The sequence below is a fragment of the Rhinatrema bivittatum genome, chromosome 9, assembly GCF_901001135.1.
Source record: "Rhinatrema bivittatum chromosome 9, aRhiBiv1.1, whole genome shotgun sequence".
NCBI classification, from domain to species: Eukaryota; Metazoa; Chordata; class Amphibia; order Gymnophiona; family Rhinatrematidae; genus Rhinatrema; species Rhinatrema bivittatum.
This window is the reverse complement of record NC_042623.1, coordinates 180,971,244-180,986,083: the sequence shown is the minus strand read 5'-3', so window position 1 is coordinate 180,986,083 and position 14,840 is coordinate 180,971,244. Positions and strand designations below refer to the sequence as shown.

Here is a 14,840-nt window from a genome sequence, read left to right as displayed (position 1 = left end):
TGTAGTTGACATTTGGTTTCCTTCCCTCCCCTCCACCTCAGCATATTGTGAAACATCTGCAGTACTACATGCAGTATTTCTAGCTTAACATAATATTTCAATGTCAACATAGATCCGCAGTAGGGCTGGCTATCTTCAGTCTTCCAGGCTATTTTCGCCTAGATACATCTGTCTAATGGAACAAATGCACAGGATCCACTATGGAAATAAACCCTCTTATAGAATGCCTTTTGTAGGTCTGCTTTCAAGGTGGTTAACTGCTAACCTGGACAGCATAGGAGATAGCGAGTCCAGCAAAAGCCGGCGAGAGATTCCCATGCATGAGGACGATCATCAACCCTGTGGTAGTGATCAGACACACACTGATCACATCCAGCCGTATGGCCAGCCACCGCATAGCACAGCTGAAGAGGTAAAAGGGAGCTTGGTTTTCATCCAGCAGCTCTTGGTACCTGCAGAAATAAATACACAGCATTAACATCCTCATTTTCCTCAGGACATGTCCACACCCAGGGTCCCTAAGTACACTGCAAGCAGGCATAGGTAACTAAAGTCCGAGTATCACAAAAAGGTCTGGTTTTCAGAATATCCACAATGCATGAGGTATATTTTTGTGCATTGCCTCCACTGTATGCAAATATATATCTCATGCAAATTTGTTGAGAATATCCTGAAAACCAGAACTATTTTTGGCACTCAAGGACCAAAGTTGCCTACTGCTGTACTACAAATGTTTTCCTTCAAGGAAAAATTGATTCTTAAACTGTTAATTTTCTTTCAGTCTTACCAGACCAGTCCTGATGGATGGTGTTTTTCTCCTCTACCAACAGATGGAAACAGAGAGCAAAATGTTTACTGTACACTAGTACTTAAGCCACTGTGCCACCTGCAGCCTGCCAGGTTGACTGTATCAAAGCCAACTTTGATCCTCTCCTCTCAGTGGAAACACTGAGAGGAGAGGATCACCTTGCTGGTGGCTGAAAGGAATCAGTAAGTTTTTGCTTGGGACATTGACATTGACTTTTTTTAAAAGTATTGGGGCAAAGTTAACTATTTGGGAATATTATTTAGTGTGTTTGTGTGTTTGTGCCTTTAATAGTCAGTCAGTAAATAAAACAAGTTAGACTGTTTGCATTTTTAAATAGTCAGTCAATAAGGTAGCAGTAGGTAGTGTGTTTATTTTTTAAAAAGTCTGCCTGACTATTAAAGTGTCCTCCAGACTTTTAAAGAGCTAAGTGTTTTATTTAATAAATAACTGAGTGCATTGTATTGAAAAACAAAAAAAACCACAAAAAAAAAAAAAAAAAACCCAACAAAAAAGTAGCCAGAAGCTAGAAATAAGCTAGGAGCAGTATATACCAAAGTAAAAAAGTTGAATATTTCAGCTCAGTTACTCACCTTGGAAAGGTGTTGAGGTAGTGTGATTAGGTTTGAATAGGGAACAACATTTGTTAATCAAGGGAGCTGTGAGTCACTCAGGCTGACTAACTAAAGTTAGACTGTTTTGTAATTCCCAACCCTCCCACCCCTCGCCCACCCACCCCAAGCTCATCCCTCGCCCACCCACCCCAAGCTCATCCCTTAATTTATAGGCAGGTGCCACTTGCACAAAAAAAAAACCCAAAAAAAAAAAAAACCCCATCAACAAAAACTTTATTGAGAATTCGATCAGACCCCAGTAGGCCACTACCAGACATATAGTGAATTCACTAATACATTTAAAGGAACTTAGACACATTCCTACTCCCATAGCAACCTAAAACTTAACTAGGAACTGATCAAAATTGAGATGAAGGCAGCAGTCCAGCAGCAAGAGGGGGGCTTCCCAGTCTTTTGCATCGAGTGTCACATGTATGATTTTTTACCCACCGGTGAGAAGTTGTACATGTGCACGCGATGCAAAGAGCTCCTGGCTCTCAGAGAACGAGTCCGATCTCTGGAGGCTAGAGTGGCAGACCTGGAGGAGCTGAGGGAGACAGAGAGGTATATAGATGAGACCTTCAGGGACATAGTAGTCCAGTCCCAACTTCAGACTGGCAGCCCTGGTGCTGCCTTGGAGGAAGAAGGTCTCATAATGGGAGAGCACCAACCAGATGTAGCAGGAAAGGATCCTGTAGCAAGGACCTGCTCTCTAGGTGATGCATTGTCCTTTCGCACTGAGGATATCTCCCCAAGGCCTACTGCCCAGGAGGGAAGGGTTAGGTCGGCCGTCATAGTTGGTGATTCGATTATTAGGAATGTAGATAGCTGGGTGGCTGGTGGGCGTGAGGATCGCCTGGTAACATGCCTACCTGGTGCGAAGGTGGCGGACCTCACGCGTCACCTAGATAGGATTTTAGACAGTGCTGGGAGGAGCCGGCTGTCGTGGTACACGTGGGCACCAACGACATAGGAAAATGTGGGAGGGAGGTTCTGGAAGCCAAATTTAGGCTCTTAGGTAGAAAGATTAAATCCAGAACCTCCAGGGTAGCATTCTCTGAAATGCTCCCTGTTCCACGCGCAGGTCACCAGAGGCAGGCAGAGCTCCGGAGTCTCAATGCGTGGATGAGACGATGGTGCAAGGAAGAGGGATTCAGTTTTGTTAGGAACTGGGGAACCTTTTGGAGAAGGGGGAGTCTCTTCCGAAGGGATGGGCTCCACCTTAACCAGGATGGAACCAGACTGCTGGCGCTAACCCTTAAAAAGGAGATAGAGCAGCTTTTAAACTAGAACAAAGGGGAAAGCCGACAGTCGCTCAGCAGCGCATGGTTCGGAGAGATGTATCTTTAAAGGATACTAATGATGCACTAGAATTAGGGCATCCCGACAGTGAGGTTCCAATAATTAGAAAAGTAGTCCAAATGCCTGTAACTAAAAACTCACCTGAGCTAAAAAATTCTAACTTATCCCTATCAATTAAAAAGCAGAATAAAAATACAATCAAAAAACAAACTTTGAAATGTTTGTATGCTAATGCCAGAAGTCTAAGAAGTAAGATGGGAGAATTAGAATGTATAGCAGTAAATGATGACATAGACTTAATTGGCATCTCAGAGACATGGTGGAAAGAGGATAACCAATGGGACAGTGCTATACCGGGGTACAAATTATATCGCAATGACAGAGAGGAGCAGTCGGGAGGAGGTGTGGCGCTTTATGTCCGGGATGGCATAGAGTCCAACAGGATAAACATCCTGCATGAGACTAAATACAAAATTGAATCTTTATGGGTAGAAATCCCTTGTGTATCAGGGAAGACTACAGTGATAGGGGTATACTACCGTCCACCTGGTCAAGATGGTGAGATGGACAGTGAAATGCTAAGAGAAATTAGGGAAGCCAACCAAATTGGTAGTGCAGTAATAATGGGAGACTTCAATTACCCCAATATAGACTGGGTAAATGTATCATCGGGTCACGCTAGAGAGATAACGTTCCTGGATGGAATAAATGATAGCTTTATGGAGCAAATGGTTCAGGAACCGACGAGAGAGGGAGCAATTTTAGATCTAATTCTCAGTGGAGCACAGGACTTGGTGAGAGAGGTAACGGTGGTAGGGCCGCTTGGCAATAGTGATCATAATATGATCAGATTTGATTTAATGACTGGAAAAGGAACAGTGTGCAAATCCAAGGCTCTCGTGCTAAACTTTCAAAAGGGAAACTTTGATAAAATGAGAAAAATTGTTAGAAAAAAACTGAAAGGAGCAGCTACAAAAGTAAAAAATGTCCAAGAGGCGTGGTCATTGTTAAAAAATACCATTCTAGAAGCACAGTCCAGATGTATTCCACACATTAAGAAAGGTGGAAAGAAGGCAAAACGATTACCGGCATGGTTAAAAGGGGAGGTGAAAGAAGCTATTTTAGCCAAAAGATCTTCATTCAAAAATTGGAAGAAGGATCCAACAGAAGAAAATAGGATAAAGCATAAACATTGGCAAGTTAAATGTAAGACATTGATAAGACAGGCTAAGAGAGAATTTGAAAAGAAGTTGGCTGTAGAGGCAAAAACTCACAGTAAAAACTTTTTTAAATATATCCGAAGCAGAAAGCCTGTGAGGGAGTCAGTTGGACCGTTAGATGATCGAGGGGTTAAAGGGGCACTTAGAGAAGATAAGGCCATCGCGGAAAGATTAAATGATTTCTTTGCTTCGGTGTTTACTGAAGAGGATGTTGGGGAGGTACCCGTAATGGAGAAGGTTTTCATGGGTAATGATTCAGATGGACTGAATCAAATCACGGTGAACCTAGAAGATGTGGTAGGCCTGATTGACAAACTGAAGAGTAGTAAATCACCTGGACCGGATGGTATACACCCCAGAGTTCTGAAGGAACTAAAAAATGAAATTTCAGACCTATTAGTAAAAATTTGTAACTTATCATTAAAATCATCCATTGTACCTGAAGACTGGAGGATAGCAAATGTAACCCCAATATTTAAAAAGGGCTCCAGGGGCGATCCGGGAAACTACAGACCGGTTAGCCTGACTTCAGTGCCAGGAAAAATAGTGGAAAGTGTTCTAAACATCAAAATCACAGAACATATAGAAAGACATGGTTTAATGGAACAAAGTCAGCATGGCTTTACCCAGGGCAAGTCTTGCCTCACAAATCTGCTTCACTTTTTTGAAGGAGTTAATAAACATGTGGATAAAGGTGAACCGGTAGATATAGTATACTTGGATTTTCAGAAGGCGTTTGACAAAGTTCCTCATGAGAGGCTTCTAGGAAAAGTAAAAAGTCATGGGATAGGTGGCGATGTCCTTTCGTGGATTGCAAACTGGCTAAAAGACAGGAAACAGAGAGTAGGATTAAATGGGCAATTTTCTCAGTGGAAGGGAGTGGACAGTGGAGTGCCTCAGGGATCTGTATTGGGACCCTTACTGTTCAATATATTTATAAATGATCTGGAAAGAAATACGACGAGTGAGATAATCAAATTTGCAGATGACACAAAATTGTGCAGAGTAGTTAAATCACAAGCAGATTGTGATAAATTGCAGGAAGACCTTGTGAGACTGGAAAATTGGGCATCCAAATGGCAGATGAAATTTAATGTGGAAAAGTGCAAGGTGATGCATATAGGGAAAAATAACCCATGCCATAATTACACGATGTTGGGTTCCATATTAGGTGCTACAACCCAAAAAAGAGATCTAGGTGTCAGTGGATAACACATTGAAATCGTCGGTTCAGTGTGCTGCGGCAGTCAAAAAAGCAAACAGAATGTTGGGAATTATTAGAAAAGGAATGATGAATAAAACGGAAAATGTCATAATGCCTCTGTATCGCTCCATGGTGAGACCGCACCTTGAATACTGTGTACAATTCTGGTCGCCGCATCTCAAAAAAGATATAATTGCGATGGAGAAGGTACAGAGAAGGGCTACCAAAATGATAAGGGGAATGGAACAACTCCCCTATGAGGAAAGACTAAAGAGATTAGGACTTTTCAGCTTGGAGAAGAGATGACTGAGGGGGGATATGATAGAGGTGTTTAAAATCATGAGAGGTCTAGAACGGGTAGATGTGAATCGGTTATTTACTCTTTCAGATAGTAGAAGGACTAGGGGACACTCCATGAAGTTAGCATGGGGCACATTTAAAACTAATCGGAGAAAGTTCTTTTTTACTCAACGCACAATTAAACTCTGGAATTTGTTGCCAGAGAATGTGGTTCGTGCAGGTAGTATAGCTGTGTTTAAAAAAGGATTGGATAAGTTCTTGGAGGAGAAGTCCATTACCTGCTATTAGGTTCACTTAGAGAATAGCCACTGCCATTAGCAATGGTTACATGGAATAGACTTAGTTTTTGGGTACTTGCCAGGTTCTTATGGCCTGGATTGGCCACTGTTGGAAACAGGATGCTGGGCTTGATGGACCCTTGGTCTGACCCAGTATGGCATTTTCTTATGTTCTTATGTTCTTATGTTCTAAAGCCCTCCTATATTTCTTTTGAGCAGGGGAAAAGAAAATTGGTTTTTACCTGATAATTTTCGTTCCTGTAGTACCACGGATCAGTCCAGACTCCTGGGTTTTGCCTCCCCACCAGCAGATGGAGACAGAGAAAGTTATGACAGGCTCTGCCATATATACCCACAGTCTGCCAGTATTACTCAGTATCAAAGCAGTATGACTCAAACTAACTATATACAGGAACCATAAACAGAACCAGATCACTAACCCTAAGCGTGACCTGAACTCCCTAAATTGGGAGAACCAAGAACAATCTGCAGACCAGCATAAATCAACAATAACGCGCGGACTCTCCATTATGTCCATGCATTAACTGACGCAGTTTCCCGAGGGCGGGATTCTGGACTGATCCGTGGTACTACAAGAACGAAAATTATCAGGTAAGAACCAATTTTCTTTTCCCTGTACGTACCCGCATCAGTCCAGACTCCTGGGATGTACCAGAGCTTACTTACTGGGGATGGGATCCGGAGAGGCCCGCATGCAGCACGCCTGCACTGAAACAGTCCACATCTGGCGCCTGCACATCCAGACGATAATGTTTTGCGAAAGTATGCAATGTCGTTCATGTGGCCGCTCGGCAAATTTCCTGTGGAGAAATCTGTTGGCATTCCGCCTAGGAAGCTGCCTGCGCTCTTGTCGCATGTGCTCGAATCCCTACAGGTAAGGGCTTACCAGCTAGCAAATACACGGAGTGTATCGCCTCCTTGAGCCACCGGGCAATTGTGGTCTTGGATGCCATGTTACCTCTCTTTGGACCACTCTACAGAACAAAGAGGTGGTCTGAAACCCGAAAGCTATTCGTTACTTCAAGATAACACAACAACGCCCAGCAAACATCCAACTTTCATAAATCCCTGGAAAATGGATCAGACACATCCAGGGTGGAAAAAGACGGAAGCTCCAAAGTGATTCAAATGAAAAGCGGAAACCACTTTCAGTAGAAAGGAAGGAACCATTCGCAGGGACACCCCAGAGTCCGAAATCAGCAAGAACGGCTCCCTACACGATAAGGCTTGCAGCTCAGACACCCTCCGAGCGGAGGAAATCACCACCAAAAACACCACTTTCAATGTGAGGTCTTTTAACATCGCTCTCCTCAAGGGCTCAAAGGGGGCCGAACACAAAGTCCTAAGGACCAAATTAAGATTCCAGGAAGGACTCAAATGCTTCACGCCCCCGTAAAAAATGAGACATCAGGACGGGCCAATAGGGCTGTCCCTTGAATGGGACCACGCAGAGATCCCAGAGCTGCTACCTGAACCTTTAAGGAACTACAGGACAGACCTTTAGCTAAACCTGCTTGTAGGAAAGCCAAGATGTCAGGAACGGAGGCCCGCGTGGGTACTGTCCCCTGGTCTACACACCAGGACTCAAATATCTTCCACACCCGCACATAGGAGAGAGAGGTCCCCCCTTCTTTGAGCACAGTAATGTCTCCTTCCTCCCGAGGAGCCCTATCTTCTTCATCCTGTAGAGAATGCACAGGAAACCGCCCTGTAAGATCTCCTCAGCATGCTCCAAATGCCGAACCAGACTAGCCTCCAGCCTTCTTCCCTTAGGATGGGGCAGAGGAGCAGGTAGTCCCTGAAGAAGTCTGTCAGATCCCTCAAAAACAGCCCCCTTTTCATTTTTTTGCAACTATGCCTTATGCATTAGCAAAGCAAATCAGGGGAAAAAAGGGATCTGTCTGGATGACATCATCAACCTCCTATCCACTGGAACCCTTCCTCCACAGGGGTTATTGAGATGCCAACCGGTGTGCAAACGCTGTGGTCAGTCTACAAGTTGTAAATATCTACTGTTTTGAAGCTGTGCTCCTAGCCATTGGAAAAGAATCGGTGTCAAAAACTATGGTCTGAATGGTCATTTTCTCAGATGCGCTTTGTGTAGTAACATAGCCCCTGAAGCAGCCCCTCCTCGCACTGGGCGAAACTCAGCCCGAGTCGGACATTTGTGTTTTACTATTTGCATTAATAAAGCATCTTTTTCCCATTTAAAGTTTTTATTGAAACTTTCACAATATCAGAATCACAAGGTAACTAGCATAATAACAGGGATATAACAAAGCAGTGAAAACAGTGTATACAGCTCTACAAAAAGAAAGGTATACCCAAGCGCAACACATAATACCAAAGCACGCCCTGTGGTACAGAACATAAATCCTCCATTTTTCTCCCTCCCTTTCCCCCCCCTCCCCCCATCTCCATACATACTGCCAAAATGAAAATTGGGTCAAAGAAATGAAACTAGGAACAACCACCATAGCCTCCACAAAGAATATGTAATCACCCTATACTTGAAGTGGTGTATTGGAACAGGACGGGTCAGTAGCTTGGGTGATTTTCCAACTGATATATGGTTGCCATATCTTATCAAATTTAAATGTACATTTGTGCTTGAAGGCTGTTATCTTAGACAAATAAATCTTGTCCACAATAAAGCATCTTTTAACACCGATCTCCTCTCGCTCTGGTTGCCCTCTTTCCCATGGCCAGCCCTTTCACCGTCCACAGTCTGCAAGTGTTGCTGCTTCATAGCTTCAGGTTTGAGATCCACTGCCATCGAGGGGAGACCTGAACAGTCCTCTCCTCCTCCTACACAGGCCTGACAAGAGGCCTACCTAAAGCAGCTTATAGTGCCGAGCCCTGCAGGCCACATGGTGCTTTCCCCACCCACACCATTTTCTTGTACATCAAGCTACCTGAAATCAGTCCCTCCTCCCCCACTATGAAGTCACAGCGACCCCGGGGCCCACACTGCGGGAAGGACCTCAGCAATGCTTCCTCTCCTGCCCAATACTAAAGCCACTGACACAGCATCTTTGGATGTTTTTTTCTCCTAAGAATTCAAAACTTCAAAAAGGAAGCAAGTACTTTCCTTATACGTCCTCCTACCTCTGGTAGAAGAGGTGCTTTGCAGGAGAGGGAGGAGAAGCTAGAGTGTGAGGGAGATATCATTGCTTATCACAATCCTCCTCAAGAATCCAAGTAGTACCAGACAATCAAGAGTACAAAAAAGCCCCTGCTTCCCTGACCTATAGTGCCTGGAGGCCCGAAACCTCCCCTGACCAGCTCTGTAAAAGGACTGGCCCTTATTCAGGAACCATTGGGGCTTAGGATCCCCTAAGCTCTTGATCCAGATCTTCGCTAAATAACCACCTGCCCGTAAAAATTAACTTGCCTAAGTGAGGTTTGGACCAAGAGTCTCCACCCAATTATGCAGCTACAAAAGCTAATAAACTATAACAAAGAGGGCCACAAAACGAGCGACATCCACTAAAAAGGCAGTGGACTCCATCCGTGTCACTTCCTTGGCCTCCAGGAACTGTTGTAACCATGAGATCCGCGCACACACTACCAGCACAGAACAGAAGACGACTTGGCAGTCATGGTCGAAGAGACAGAAACACTTCAAGGGAGGCTCCCTCTTGTGATCCTGCAATGACATCCCATCTTCCACCAGGACAATGGTGCATAGCATTACTGACATGACCAGTGCATCCAACATCAGCGCCTGAAACAGGTTCTGCAGCATAGCCAGTGGAAGGGGATAGACTCTGCAGGAGGTTAACTCCCCTCTAGGCTGATTCAGTGGACTCCCACTCTGCTATAATCATCTTCCCCACCACAGGGGGAAGGCAGTAGTAGGTTTGCTTCCTTAATGGGGTCCCACACCAGAGTATCTCACAGCTGCAACTCCTCCAATCGGAGGTAAGAGAACACCTGCTCTCTCATCTGAAACAACAATCATAGAGTTGTTATCTGGGCCTGGGGGAATCTCCCCCTCCTCCAAGCAGGCCAAGCTATCAGCGATTCAGGGGTCATCCGCCCTGCCCCCCGCCCCATGGGGTCCTCACATCTCCCCGCGATCTCTTAAGAGGCACCTGGGGGGGACGGAGGGGGAGAGGGAACACTTCCAGCATCCTCTCTGCTCTATGTCAAAATCTCCCCAGGCCACGAAAAGTGCAAGAGGCCTGTCCCAGAAAGAATAAAATTCATGGGTCTCCTATAGCACAGTAAGGAGGAGACTCCAGGTACAATAGCTTGCATCAGGGTAGGCAGAGCATCAGTAGCCCCAAAGGCCTGATTGGATCTATTGATTCAAGGTCTTCCCGCATGGGAACAGAATCCAAGATATCCACCAAGGAACTTATGACTGGTTGCACGCCTGGGCCCTCTAAAAGCGCTTGAGAAACTGCCGCACACTGGAGAGGGGGCAGCCAATTCATCGACAGAGGACTCAGTGTCCTGCCAGCAAGCAAACGTGCAAGGCCCACCAGCCCCTTTTCTGCAGCTGTACGGAGCACCTCGCAGGCTTCGCATTGCCACGTGCAATCACACCCCCTCCCCCAACACAATCCCCACACTCCCATCGCTCTTTCAGGCCGCGTTTCCCTCCCAGCTGTGATTCACTGACGGAAGTCCTCTTCTCTGTATTCTTTATTGACAGACTTCCCCCTTTTCTTTTTTTTTTTAATTACAGAAAGAACAGACAACAGAGAGCCAAAAGGTAGAGAAAGGCTACAAGGGAAAAAGGGAGGGGGCTGAAGAGAGAGTGGGGAAGAAAGTTGAGGCCGGCCCCAAGCAAACTTCCCCTCAGAAGTTTTTTGGTTTTTTTTTAATCACTCCTTTGTCAAGCTCAACCAGGACCCTTCTGGATCGGGAACTACTAGCTGGGCTCACACTGCTGGTCGAAACCCAATGACCTGGCCCAGGGTCCAATCCTAGATCCAAGCTGCTCACAACCAGAACCTGCCACCTGCTGGAGGCAGAAAGTACTGGATTCCTGATGATTAGCAGACCCTTAAGTAGTGGCTGTGATGTCAGAGAGCGAGAAAACATTGTCGTCTGCCTCCATCTGCTGGTAGGGGGAAACAACCCACTTATTAAGGGCTGGACTGGAGCAGCAGGATGAGACGGAACTTCCTGTTCATCTGGCCTAATCAGACGTAGCATTCCAGCCCAGGAGGTCTGTCAATATCTGCTGGAGACAGAATCCTGGCAGGCTGGTGTCAGCACAGGAGTAAGACATCAGCAAGTTTGTCACCATCTGCTGGCTGGTGTGCAGAACCCATTGGTAACGGACCGGCCTGACTGGATGAAGAGGAAATATCCTCCCACTGCAGGAGCCAGCCACAAGCCTCTCATTCTGATCATCCAGCCTATCTGGGCCACAGTACAAAACAGAGAATGCACGTCTTATCTACTAGAGACTGGCAGGCTGATGTCAGCGCAGAGGTATATGAGGGGTGACATCAGCAAGTTCTTGATCTCTGTCTCCATCTGCTGGTTGACCAGCATAACTTTTTGTGTGGAATTGCTTGGGTGGTCTAGCCTCACTGGATGAAGAGGAATTTTTTCTTCTTATTCTTTATGGAATGTTTCTATAATTCTGTCACAATGAACGTATACAGTATGTTGTGAAAAACTAATTGCGATTTATATTTTTTAGACAGCAGAACGTGAAAAGTGTACAAGGGGTGAAGATTTATTTTTTTTTTAATACTGTATGTTATATTCAAAAACAATCTGACCAGCATCAGAACCTGGAATCATCCATATTGTCCTTTCTGTACCCTGTTTTATCCCCTTTTATTTTTAATATCACTATGTATTACTTTGGCAACACATGCAAAATTGGAACGTACCTCAAGATTTTTTTGGTGGCACACAATGCTACAAGACAGGACACCAAGTCTTAAAGCTTTATTACCAGTACTATCTGAAATTAATTCTCTTAGGCAGTCTGGTGTAGTCAGGATTTCATTCTATTCTTTTATGCAGTTTTCTCAGGGTTTGTGGCAACCTAGCACTACAATAAATGATCCCTTTGGGTTTAATAATTCTGCACCTTTAGAAGTATCATAGTGTTTTCATCGAGCCACAAGAGTGAGCACCACTCACCTGTGCAGAAACTCCGGGCCTTTATTATAGGCATGGATAGTGGAGAGGCCTTGAATACTAGATGTGATGTGGGAAAGGAAAGGTGACTGTGTTATGTTATCCAAGCGCTTCAGTTCTCGAATAAAAACTCTGCAAGACCCAAGAAGAAGAAATATAAGGAATGAACCCTGAACAAGTAACATTCACCTCACCAGCACATCTTACAAGGTCTGGTGGAAGGATAGCACTTCCAAGCAGTGGTACACCTAGTACTGCTCCTACAGCATCAGTACACCTCTTACTGTCCCCTGCAGCATCACCGCCTCCTCTAGTACTGCCCCCCTCCCCCGCAGTTTAGTTTGAAAAGACAGCACCTCCAGCAGTACAGCGAAACTTTACTACAGTGTTTAAGTCCCAGTCTTGGTGTGGTGAACAAGATGGCACAGAGTTTAAGGTCAACCAGTTGTCAGAGAGATTACCTGGATACAACATGTAAAACTGTGAAGAGGACAACAAGTGGGCCAACTGCTACCAGGAACCAGGGGAAAACGCCAGCGATGACCCCCAAGCAGAAGAAGACTAGGATCACATTCTGCACAAACATTTCTGCCTGAAATGGCAGGCGGACATCAACTAGGAAATGAGAGAAAAGAAGAGCTATCAGCCATACAACAGGTGTTAGTCGTCTGGAAAGATGGTAGATACATGGAATGCCCTCCCACATGAGGTAATGAATTCAAAGGGGGTTGGTGGGTAAAGCAGAGTTGCTTACCTATGTCAGGTGTTCTGAGGACAGTAGGATGACATCATCAGATGGAGCCCTGACACGGAAAATTTATGTCAAAGTTTCTAGACCTTTGATTTGCCACATTGGGCATGCCCAGCATGCCCTAAAACCACGCGGGGTTCCTCATCAGTCTTATAAAATAGAATTTAATATGAATCAACAAATAGACACCCAGCTCAGAGGGACAGTGGGCGGGCTTCGATAGGACTAACATCCCAATTTCTCTGAGAACACCTATTACAAGTAACATTGCTTTCTCCAAGGACAAGCAGGATGGTAATCCTCACACATGGGTGAATCCCTAAGCTACAGGCTGCTCCCCAAAATAAAAGGGGAACCAACAGACACCCAAACCAGGTGGCAACAGACAATGGTGCTTGTTGGCAACAGAAGGGGAGACACAGCCTGAACCCAAACAATAGGTCCTAGGCGAGACAGGGCTGGTGCTAGCGATTGTGCTGCCCCATGCAAACAATTTTCGAGCTGCCCCCCCAATGTTCAGGGCCAATGCAAGGGGTTCAGCCGCCCTAGGCAAGCCATCATGCCAAGAGTCCTTCTCTTGCCCCCCGCCTTTCTCTCATGGGCCTTCATGATTTTGGGAGGGGGGGGGGAGAGCAGAAGCGGGTGTGCGTGCAAGCGCACACACAAATGGAGACATGCCTTTCCGACAGCCACTTGAGCGCCAACAGCTTGCACCTCTTGGGCTGCTGGCAGCCCCATGGCCTCTCCTGCTGCCAGCTTGTCACCTCCCCAGGTGTGCCACCCCATGCAAATGCATGGTATGCACCCCTGGTCACGCTGGGCCTGAGGTGGGAGAGAGTTGGGTTCTACACCTCAAACAGATTCCAAAGGACAGATTGACCAAACCTACTGTCATGTCTGCCATCCCTATCCAAGCAATAGTGAGATGTGAATGTGTGGAGAGAACTCCATGTCGCAGCCTTGCAGATCTCCTCCATGGGAACTGCTTCTGCTTGCAAGTGGGCCACTGACGCTGCCATGGCTCAGTCAGAATGAGCCTCAACATGACGCCCAAGATGCATGCTCGCCTGGACATAATAGAAGGAGATGCACTCTGCTAGCCAATTCGATAGGATGGGATTGCCGTTGCCAAACAGACACTATTCCTATCAAAAGATACAAAACATTGGGTGGTCTGTCTGTGGGCTTCTGTCTGCTCCAGATAGAAGGCTAAGGCTCGCTTGCAGTCCAAACCATGCAGAGGTCGTTTATCTTGGTGCAAATGGCCCTGGGAAAGAATGTTGCCAGGATAATGGACTGGTTAAGATGGAAGTCTGTCACAACTTTAGGCAGGAACTTAGGGTGCGTACGCAAGACTAACCTGTCATGATAAAACTTAATATAAGGTGGATAAGTCACTAAGGCCTGGAGCTTACTAACCCTGCATGCTGAGATGACAGTCACCAAAAATATGACCTTCCAGGTCACAGCTGTGCAGCGGCTCAAAAGGAGATCAGCTGAGCTAATACCACACTGAGGTCCCAAGACACAGTGGAAGGCTTCAAATGAAGCAGGCCCCGCATGAATCATATATCTATAGGCTGTACAGAGATGGGCATACCATCCACACCATGGTGGTATGTGCCAATTGCACAGAGATTAATTCTAACAGTTGGTTTTTAAGCCAGCTTCCGATAGGTGTAGAAGATAATAAAGCAGTTTTTGTGTGGTGCAGGAGAATGGATCTAGGAACTTCTGCTCACACCACTGGGAAAACCTCCTCCGTGGGACCTTGCGCATGTCGTGCCAAGGAAGTGACATCACGGTTGCGGCCATACGACTCAACAACCTCAATATGGTACCTGTTGTCTCTGCTGAATCTCTGCTTCGATGTTCAAAGTGATGGCCCTTTGATGGGCAGGACGGCCTTGGCCTGAACCATGTCTAGCAGAGTTCCTGTGAAGTCCAACTGAAGTGATGGGCTAAGATAGGACTTTGTGTGGTTGATGACAAACCCTAGTGACTCGAGCACCAGGATGATCAAGCACATGGACATTATGGCCCCTGCCTGAGATGTGCTTGACCAGCCAAATGTCCAGATATGGGAAAACATGCATTCCCAGTCTGCGGAGGTGAGTCACCACCATGGCCAGGCATGTCTTTCAGATCAAGGGAGCATAGCCAGTCCCTCTTTTTGTAAAAGGGGGATCAAGGAAACCATCTTGAACGTTTCTTTTTTGATAAATCTGTTC

The 14,840-nt window shown here is 45.8% G+C and overlaps 1 protein-coding gene across 4 annotated transcripts in view; it reads right to left on the bottom strand.

The window, feature by feature from the left end:
* Positions 1–14,840, bottom strand: part of ABCC5 (ATP binding cassette subfamily C member 5) — a 173,990-nt gene that overhangs the window by 19,270 nt on the left and 139,880 nt on the right. For all 4 annotated transcript variants that reach the window (XM_029615996.1, XM_029615998.1, XM_029615997.1 and 1 more), the window contains 3 exons: positions 12,320–12,473; positions 11,862–11,990; positions 266–452 (listed from right to left, as the gene is read on the bottom strand). In XM_029615996.1, the coding sequence (XP_029471856.1) occupies positions 266–452; positions 11,862–11,990; positions 12,320–12,473 (470 nt within the window). The remainder of the gene's footprint in view (positions 1–265; positions 453–11,861; positions 11,991–12,319; positions 12,474–14,840) is intronic.